The sequence below is a fragment of the Aulostomus chinensis genome, chromosome 11 (assembly GCF_037954235.1).
Source record: "Aulostomus chinensis isolate RoL2024-O1b breed Wild chromosome 11, RoL_Achi_v1.0, whole genome shotgun sequence".
Taxonomy (NCBI): Eukaryota; Metazoa; Chordata; class Actinopteri; order Syngnathiformes; family Aulostomidae; genus Aulostomus; species Aulostomus chinensis.
This window is the reverse complement of record NC_141330.1, coordinates 27,785,203-27,795,587: the sequence shown is the minus strand read 5'-3', so window position 1 is coordinate 27,795,587 and position 10,385 is coordinate 27,785,203. Positions and strand designations below refer to the sequence as shown.

General features: G+C 48.6%; 1 protein-coding gene across 1 annotated transcript; it reads left to right on the top strand.

Annotated features, from left to right (window-relative positions):
- Nucleotides 1-215: 215 nt before the first annotated feature.
- On the top strand, nt 216-9,698 carry gprc6a (G protein-coupled receptor, class C, group 6, member A). The gene is made up of 6 exons (XM_086219276.1): nt 216-545; nt 1,562-1,856; nt 2,877-3,680; nt 4,998-5,204; nt 5,475-5,598; nt 5,823-9,698. The coding sequence occupies exons 1-6, from the start codon at nt 343-345 to the stop codon at nt 6,923-6,925; spliced, it is 2,736 nt and encodes a 911-aa protein (XP_086075402.1). The 5' UTR covers nt 216-342; the 3' UTR covers nt 6,926-9,698.
- The last annotated feature ends 687 nt before the right edge of the window (nt 9,699-10,385 follow it).

Here is a 10,385-nt window from a genome sequence, read left to right as displayed (position 1 = left end):
TGTGTGTGTGGGTTGACTTAGTTTACATGTGTTGTGTGCTGTCCCAGATTTTCAGCTCCTCTGATGCGGATACACACAACAGCAGCTCTGAGGAAGCAGAGGAGTGACGCACCCTGCTGTCACTCAGGGGTGGGCAGGGCTGCAGGACAGAACATGAGAATAGTCAACCTGAATGAGGAAGCAACAGGGTTTTTTTACAGCCTGGCAAAGATGCTTAAAGAGGTAAGTATCACTGTGCCAGAGGTGAAGAAGTGGAGAGAGGCCAGTGAGAGGCAGGAGAGTGACAGAGAGCGAGAGAGAGAGAGCTTAGAACACACATGCACACACACACGGGACAGTAATATGTCCTCACTTTCTTCTCTAAACTGTGTGTTTATCGCAGTTGTCTTCATATTTTCAGCAGTAGGGAATGCTAGTGAGCAGATCTCCATACCACCTGGATGCACAGCAGCGGGAGATATCATCATTGGAGGATTGTTCCCCATTCACCAAGCTGTGGACGAAGAGGAGGAGTCCTTCGCTCCTCATCTTCACTCGTGTGTCAGGTACGGCCTCTGACTTCATCCAATTTCAGGTTTTTTTTTTTGGGGGGGGGGTGGACTCCAAGTCTGTGTGTAGCGTTTTTGTCACCTAAACTTCTGGGAGCAATAACATAAAGTTCCTATAATAATAATAATAATAATATCTATAATCTGATATATTCAACAGTCCAAATCATTGGTGGCAGTTTTAGGTTTTATAATTACAATAATTACAAGTCTGGCTTCTTTGTGTCATGTGATGACGCCTGTTGAACTCTGATAATTGCCGGTGTGCAGAGGCATTGAGGGAACGGTGCTCCAGTGGGGATGTGCACAAGCTCACAGGTAAAGAGAACGGTGCATTGGTATGTATGTGGTCATGAGCACGCGTGTAGTGACGCTCAGCCCTAGTGCAGCAACTGGAGTCATGTTTGTCGTCAAACACGCTGTCAGAGGACGTGGCTCACCACCTGCCACGGCAGCAGGGAGGGACCCTGGTCCTGCCAGTCCCTCACCTCAAACATTTGACGGATAAATGTGAGAAAAACGTCTTTAGAGTAGAGCAACATGCTTTTAACCCTCCCAGCACCTTGATGAAGGAAATTAGAACCAATGACACAAGAGGAGCTGCAGCAGCTTCATGGACGTCACGTGCGTGTGATCAGAATCAGGCGTCAGTCCGTGTCCTAACACCCTGCTTGACACGGTTCACCTTCCCAGGTGTAGTTTCAGGATGTTGCTGTCCTTCAGCTCACCTGTGTCTGTTCCCTGTGCTCCTCTTCACTGCAACAGATGGTGACGTTCACTGAGTGTATAATACCAGTTGTTAGTTCTTCCTTATACCAAGAGGTGGCGCTATGACACGCCCGTGGCATGAGTTCCCAGCTGTCTCAGACAAGTGAATTTTGGCCTGTTGGGCCACGAACAGTGGGGCATCCTGAGGGCGTGGCCACTGCAACGTACGCAGCAATAGATGTGTGTATATTAACATGTGGTGCTTGTTAGTGAAGGCTGCTGCTTCCTGTTTCCTGTCCGCTCAGGTTGCAGGTGAACAGCCTGTCCAGGTGTCTGGCCATGATCAACGCCATTGAGGAGATGAATAAATCCCCCCTGCTGCTGGACCTCAACATCACTCTGGGCTACCACATCCAGGACTCCTGCGCTGATGTCAGCATGGCTCTGAGGGCCATGGCAGACTTCACCCAGCCGGCCCACTGCCACATGGCGGGGCGCGCCTCCAGATGTGACCAGCCTGTCACTGCCGTCATTGGAGCCTCTCACTCTGAAATATCCATTTCTGTTGCCAGGCAATTGACCCTCAGGATGATTCCCCAAGTAAGTTTTGACAAACAGGAAACTGATTCTGACTGATCAGCTTCCAGGGAGCTGGCAATGGACCTGAGGCGTGTGACAGGAAACCGAAGCAGCAGGATTTTTGGATTGACGGCCGATAAACTAAAATTTTCAATTAGAAACTGTTAATCTTTGTTATTTTTAAACTATGGGCCATTTTTGCCCTTAAACTTTTAGGAAATCCCATACATTCATCCGTCTTATCTCCATCATGAGAAGAAACTCTTCCCGAAAGTGGATATGATGAAATCAGATAAATCATTTATGATTTTTGGCAAATTTTTCCAACATTTTAAGGAAAACCCAAAGTTTTGTGTTGTTGTGTGTTTTTTCTGAACATGGTTGGTTATCTGACATACAGCCTTCTTTGGTTCATTGATGTTGATGACCAGAGCTGAGTGTTCGCTCCCGTTAGTGGTCCAGTTAGAGACATCAGCTACACGCAGCTGATGTCTCTAACTGGACCCATAAGAACCGGACCCCTGATCCAGAATATCAAGCCCATTATCTAAGGATCTAAGGAGCAGGACAGACCTTCGTCCTCACGCATGGCAAGAAAACTATTCCATAATTCTCCATGAGCAGCTGTTATCACGTAGGTTCTGATATAAAAGCTTATTTCACGTGAAGGATTTTAAATTGCGACAAGGAGTTGTGAGTGGAAACAGAAGCTGTCAGCGTCATGTTTTCTAAACACGACGGGCCGAGAGACGATGTCTGCAGGCTGGAGGGGGAATGTGCTGTTCTGCTGCTGCACGCGACAACACTGGGCTGCATGGACTGTAAAGCTTTGTGAACTTTTTAAGTTTTTACCAAAAAGTGAGTTTCCTTATTTGTCACGTTAAGGGAGAGTAGGGAACTTCACAAAGGTGCTGGGATTTCCAGAACAGCCTCGTGGAGAGGCGTCTAACCTCACTGTTCCTGTTTGGAGGCTCGGAGGCCGCTGGGGTCCAGGCTCCTTGGTTGTCTGTAAATAACAGACTTTTCCGTTTGTTTGTCCAGATCAGTTACTCATCGACAGCTGTGATTCTGAGCGATAAGGAGCGCTTCCCGGCCTTCATGAGGACGGTTCCCAACGACCAGTATCAGACAGCTGCCATGGTCCGACTGCTCAGCAGCTACGGCTGGAACTGGGTGGGAATTGTCACCTCAGATGGAGATTACGGCCGTTCAGCTCTTGACAACTTTGTGTCTCAGGCCTCTGAAGAAGGAATCTGTGTGGCCTTCAAGTCAATCCTGCCTCAGTCTGTAACCAGTCAGGATCTGAGCGCTGCTATCACCCAAGCCGCCAAAACCATTGTCACGAATCCCAAAGTACAAGTGATTGTGTCCTTTGCCATGCAGTCTCACATGGCCAACCTTTACCTGGAGCTGCAGAGTCAGATGCTGACTAAAGGCAAGAACTTCACATCGATGAGAAGAGTGTGGGTGGCCAGTGACAGCTGGTCCCTCTCCAGCTCAGCACATGGAAACGTAACCCTCCATGACATTGGACACGTCCTGGGCTTCACTTTCAAAAGTGGAAGCCTGTCATCCCTGAATGGGTATCTGAGCAGGCTGGAGGCGGCAGGACTCGATGGCGCAGAGAACAACCCCTTCCTGCAGGAATTCTACACGCAGCTCAACGAGAGCGGAAGCTCTGGAGGACCTGAGCTGGTGTCCACAGCTGTGCAGATGCTCAGAGAACATTCCAGCACTGCCAGCACCTTCAGTATTGAGATGGCCGTGAGTGCCATCGCTCAGGCTGTGGCCTCCGTCTGTAGGGGAAGAGACTGCAAGACCCTTGGAGCACTGCAACCCTGGGAGGTGTGTGTGTGTGTGTGTGTGTGTGTGTGTGTGTGTGTGTGTGTGCGTGTGTGCGTGCGTGCGTATGTCTGTGTGTGTCTGTGTGTGTGTATGCGTGCATGTGTGTGTGTGTGTGCGTACGTGCGTGTGTGCGTGCGTGTGTGTGTGCGTGCGTGCGTGTGTGTGTGTGTGTGTGTGTGTGTGTGTGTGTGTCTGTGGGTGTGGTCTTGATGAGTTCCTGCAAGGAATCATTACCTGCCTCCTCCTAAAGCCTGGTTTATGCTTCTGCTTTGTGGCGATGGCGTAGACCCTACGCCGTCATTGAGCATTCGTAGTTCTGCGTCGAGGGAACGTGTTGCTCTGCAATTCACCGCCAAGCCACTAGGGGGTGTGGCTGTGTCTTTGTATGGTTTCGGGGCCTCTTGTTGGATTCCAAAACAAAACTATTTTCAACAGAAAGTCCAGTGTTTTTCTTTGAACGACTGTTGGCTGTCACGAATCAAACTGTCAACTTTGAACATGACAAACATGGCTTCTTGTGGCCATTTTCTTCCAGAGACGCACATATTTGTCGCGGAGGTTCTTCCACCTCTTCATGCATTCGGCAACCTTCTCTGAGCGGACCACAGTCCTTGACGTTCACGTCACGATGTGTCAACGCGACGCGTAGTCAGGATTTTTTGGAGGTGCACGTCAGGCTACGGCGTAGGGTCCGCGTAGGTGCCTGCGTCGTCGACGCGATGCAGAAGCATAAACCAGGATTAAGAGGATTGAATTTCATTCTATAACAGAGATCAGAAACTGAAACCGTTTCCAGTGCCAGGATGTCGTGTCACATTTATAACCCCGTTGATTCCAGAGAAGCTTGGGTGACCTGCTTCTATACTGGCCTTCCGCCAGCAGCTCTGTGTTCGTGTTGAGTGGTACATCAGCCGCAGCGGCTACAGAGCATCACATCAAGGATGGAGGAGGGGCTTAAAACTCAGAAAACACATTTTCATTGGTTGAAAAATTAGTACACACCTCTTAGTGCAAGATGAGTCATCAAGGGTTTGAAGGGGAGAGTGAGCCGGCCTCTGGGGTTCTCCTCCCTCAGGTTTCTGCCCAGGTTTCCTCACTGAGGTTCTGACAACAGAGGCTGCTGAGTCCTGTACGCTTTGGAAGACCCCTCAAAGTGAATTCTGATTTGAAAATTTTGGGCTTTATAAATACAATTTCATTGAGATGAATGATAAATCAACACAGACACAGCATTAAACCGGGGAACCTGTTTTTTGTTTAATGGAGCATTTAAGGTACATACATGTTTGCAGATTGTAACTGAAATGTTTGATGTAGGTGCTGAAGGCTCTGCGGATGCAGGAGTTTAAACTTCAACAGAAGAGCTACAAGTTTGACACGAGCGGGGACATCAACCTGGGCTATGATGTCATCATGTGGCAGCCACGAGAGGGAAATATTCATGTCCACAACGTTGTGGCCGAGTATCATCCACACAGCAACAGCTTCACCATCACGAAGAGCAAACAGCTTCAGGACCTGCGGGTGCGCCATCGTCCTGCTGCACACAGGATGCACACACACACACACACACACACACACACACACACACACACACACACACACACACACACACACACAAGCCAGCAGCAGAATGTGTTTACAGGCAGACTGATTATATAATATGACTGAGAGTGAAACTGGATTCTGCTGAATTGTCAACAATGACTGGCAGATCAGGAGGACTGTCAGTGGAACAGACAGAAGAAGGAGAGACAGGTGTGTGACCTAGTGTGACCTCTCTGCCCTCCTCAGCACATCAGCTCCAGATGCTCCAACAGCTGCGTCCCTGGGGAGTTCAAGAAAACAGCTGAGGGTCAACACACCTGCTGTTACGCCTGTATCAACTGTACTGAGAACTACTACTCTAATGGTACAGGTAAGACACACATGTACGCACACGCCTGCACGCACGCTTTTGTTTTGCTGATTTGTGTATTTTCTCAGACATCCTTGCACATTCTTGATCGCTCTCTGCTGCTCTGCAAAGCTGTGCACACTGACAGACCTTGTGTGTGTGTGTGTGTGTGTGTGTGCGTGTGTGTGTGCATGTGTGTGTGCATGTGTGTGTGCGCGCGCGTGTGCGCTCGTGAATGCTTCCAGATATGGACGAGTGTATGAGCTGTGATACCAACATCGAGTGGTCTCCAGGGGGGAGCTCCAGCTGCCTGCCCAAAGACCTGGACTTCTTCTCCTGGCAGGACGGCTTCGCTGTGGCGCTCCTGACATTTTCGGCCCTGGGGATCCTCCTGGCTCTGCTGGTGTCTGCTCTATTCTTACATCAGCATGATACTCCTGTAGTGAAGGCTGCCGGGGGGCCACTGAGCCAGGTCATCCTTTTCTCGCTGGTGGTCAGCTACATCAGTACCATGCTGTTTGTGGGGCAGCCCAACATCCTCCAGTGTAAGGCTCGGCAGGTGCTCTTTGGCATCAGCTTCACTCTGTGTGTGTCCTGCATCCTGGTCAAGTCCTTGAAGATTCTGCTGGCGTTCCAGTTCAACCCTGCGCTGCAGGACGTTCTCCGGAACATCTACAAGCCCTATTTGATTGTCATTTTCTGTGTGGCCTTGCAGGCTTCTATCTGTATTGCCTGGCTGGTCCTCAAAAGTCCATTTAAAGACACAGAGAGGGGTCGAACCTTTCTGCTGGAATACTGCCACGAGGGATCTTATGTGGCCTTTGGGGTGATGCTGGGCTACATAGCTGTTTTGGCCTTTTTGTGCTTCGCCTGTGCCTTCAAGGGGCGTAAGTTACCCCAACAGTACAACGAGACCAGGTTTATCACCTTCAGCATGCTGCTCTACCTCATATCCTGGCTGATCTTTATTCCTGTCTACATCACCTCGTCAACAAAGTACCTCCCCGCCGTGGAGATGGTGGTCATTCTCATCTCTAATTTTGGCATCTTCAGCTGCCATTTCCTCCCCAAATGTTACATCATCCTGTTTAAGAAAGAACAAAACACTGAGAGTGCTTTCAGAAATAAACTCTATGAATATTCCAACAAAACTTCACATTTAGTGTCTGTGTGTGGGAGCTCAGAGAAGCAGACTGGCAGTCAGGAGTGCATCACTGTGCCGTCCCCCTCCAGCGCTGCCGGGGATCCGGTCGGAGCTGCAGGCGTGACTCACTGCAGGGGCCGGGACAGTTTCAGCAGCCTGCACCGAGGTTCAGTCTCCCGCCTCAGACGCAGCACCAGCCTGTAGACGGCCGCCACTCACAAAGGACTCATTTGAATGTATTTGTGAACATTCTCAGTCCTCCAGGTCATCGTCGTTCTCAAAAAGGATCAAACGAGGCACCTGGACTCTCCTCTGAAGGTGAAGACGTTTCTCCTCTCATCCAAGAAGCTTCTTCAGTTCTAAGATTCTGGTGGGAAGTCTCAGGTGTAGCACCACCAAGGGGGTGGCAAAAACAAGAGGTGGTCAGGCCAGAACGAGAGGCTCATCAGGTGGAGGTGTGAGTCGTTGGCCTCAGTTTGGGGTCGTTACCCTCCCAGCCCTCTTGGGGGGGTCGTTCAGGACACCTGAATGAAGGCGTGAAGGCTGGCTGCACCTCCTGGGGACGATCTAAGGACGGCACACTCATTTGAAATTGTGCAAGGTTTTTTGGGGGGGATTTTCATATGTTTCCATAACATGTTAATGAATGTACATATTTTGAATTTTTTTTTTTTGCACTTTCTCCTGACATACAATTTGCTTTGTGACATTAGAACTCAACTAGTCTGTCCAGGCTGGTAACCAGAACAGTGCAATCATGTTCTCTGAGAGGAGAGCACGGCAAAGCAATGCTGTGGAACCTTACAGCCACGAGCCTGTGTGGTGTCTGAGTTGATTCCCTGATCACTGGATCTCCCTGGATTTCCATTTAAATACTTCAGTACTCAACATGATGTTTTGATCTTAGAGCAATTTGAAGTTTCACTTGTCAAAATGACAATCATTTTCTCTTTCTATCGTGCTTTGAATGCCGAGTCGGACCTGTTTTTAGATGAAACGAACAACTTGGCAGTTAAGTTCAGCTCTGACTTGGCTAGCAAGCTAACTCTCCCTGTCCAGACATGCTGTGAATCAACCGAGCCTTCCTGCACGGAAGGACATCTGCCACGTCTGGTTTCCCCTGTGTTAGAATGAACAAAATTAAGAAAATCATAATTTTAGGTCCTCATTGTATGACACACACAGAGGAGGAGAAACAGCAAGGAGCTGCAGCTGTTGACTGGACCTGCACCAGCTTACATGTTCATCCTGAGGTCTGCAGAGGATTTGTGTTTCCGTGTTACATCCCCACTTTGGCAGACAGGGACGAATCTCTTGGTTCCATTTTGCATGTTATGCTTGTCAGTTGTGTAAGCAGAAATGAGAGGATGTCTTGAGATGCAAAAAGAAAAAAATAGTGAGAAAGTAAAAGTCTACCTCCACAACAAAACCAAGATTTTGTTTCTGGGTCCCTTGACACTTTTGTGGCCTCTTCTTTTGAACTCTCATGAACCTTCACATTCTCCAGTCAGTAGCCAAACAGATTCCATGTAAAAGAGAGAACCTCATCTCTCAGACCTCCTCCTGATGCCTGGAACCTTACTAACTCACCAAAATGAAACAGCCTGGGACTTGGTGAAGTTTGGTGTCCCCCACCGTCAGCACACAGGCCTCGGCTCTGTTCAGCGCTGTGGAGGAGAGAAACAACACATTATCCTGACAGGAAGGACCTCCTGACAAAGTTAGTCAAAGTTAATCAAATTCTACGAGGCTGCAGTGAGGCGCCTTTCCCTTTACTGGGGTTTGTTTGTGTCTTACCTGTGTGTGACTTGTTGTGGTGAGAGTGCTCACCTCACTAGAAGAACACACAGAAGAACACAGGTAGAACACTAGTGGACCACAGGTGGAACACAGGTAGAACACAGGTAGAACACAGGTAGAACACAGGTGGACGCTGTGACACTTCAGCAATGACCTCCTCTCACTTTACTCACAGATCTGAAAGGCAAATGTCATTTGAAGGTTGTGGGAGGAACACGTGGCTCATGACGCTGTGCTGAACAAAAGTCATTAAAAACTTCGTAACAACTCAAACGGTTTGGATTCTGTGAGCCCTGAAAGCTGCAGTGCCACATTGAACCTGGCAATGTCAACCAACGGGGAGGAAATCCCTGGACAGAGACTTTGGGTCAAACTGAGGCTGCTGACGTCTAAACGAGAAGTCTGACCACTTTCCAACCTGGATCACTGGATTCAGGACAAGTTTTCCTACTAAGATTTGAATTCTAATGTAAGATTTGGCTAAAGCCATGGGATTTATGAGGATATATCACAAGAAGAGTACTCAAAATCCTCATCAAACTGACAGGGCAAGGGGGGTAAAGTCAGAGCTGTCAGCCCAGTTCTGAAGCATCTACGTGTCCGGGACAGAAGCTCTTCGACTGCACCGCACCCCGACGCATGGGAAGGCCCGTTCAACACTGCTTGCAGCTTTAATTCCTTCCATTTTTCATGTGGCACATAAAGATTGTGTGTCACCACAAGTGTTGGCTGTGCTTCTATACACAGCCGACGGAGGATGGTGAGGATGAGGATGGTGGTGACAGTACACAGTTGGTGTCTTTTAGCTCGTAGGACTTTTGAATTGCATCGCTACTTTCAGTTTCATGCCTCCAGTTATTCGCCTTGTTCCATTTTCCCTTGTGTCTCTTAGTTTTAGTTTTCACAGCTTTGTGTGAGAGTGTGTGTGTGTGTGTGTGATATTAAGTGTTTTTCTGTTGTCTTATATATTATCTTTTAATAATATTTTGTACTCACGTATACTTACAAGTCAAGCATATACATGATATAAGCTTACGTAGATCTAAAAGAAAAATGTTCCTGGAATGTGTATCTGTGTTGTCTCCAGTATTTATAAGTTCCTTCCTGTTGTCGGAATGGCACCAACTAGTGAGAGTGTGAGAGAGTGTGTGTGTGTGTGTGTGTGTGTGTGTGTGTGTGTGTGTGTGTGAGTGTGAGAGTGGTGTGTGTGTGTGCGCCTTTGGCTTTGACATTCCACCTGTTGAATTCTAAAGCCCCTGCAGGCTCAAACACACACAAGAGCTGAGGGGTGAATCGACTACCGTGTTCATACTGAATCAATCACGTCTGCGTGACAGGAAGTCAGGAGTGTTGTGAATCTCTAGTCTGACCTAAATGTCATCTGGGATGATGCTGACCTGTGAGCACATGTAGGAATGAGGAAGAGCAAACAGAGGAAGATCATCCAGATGCACTGTTCTGGTGATGAAAACAAACTCTTCTCGGGTGGCTTCAGGGGCCACGTGGGAGTCTGGGCCCCCACCACCAGTTACACATGAGTAATACAACTTGATTTACTGCATTCTGCTGAAAAAAATCTCTTTTCAAGGCACCCAGTGGTGAGACGTTAGTGGTAAATACCACTTGGTGGGTAAAGTATCACTATAACCTTGATGTTAACCTTTATTGGGAATGTCCAAGCCTGCAAACCCTGCACTCTGACCGGATCGTGTGTTGGGGGGCCATGGTGGCTCTGACATCACGGCAGGTCTCAGGTATAAGGTGTGCATGTTCCCCTCTTCTGGGAGGGTTTCCTCCAACATGCTCTTGATGAGGCATGGGTGCCTGAGCGCTGCGCGTGGACGCTCACTGCTCAGTAGAAGAC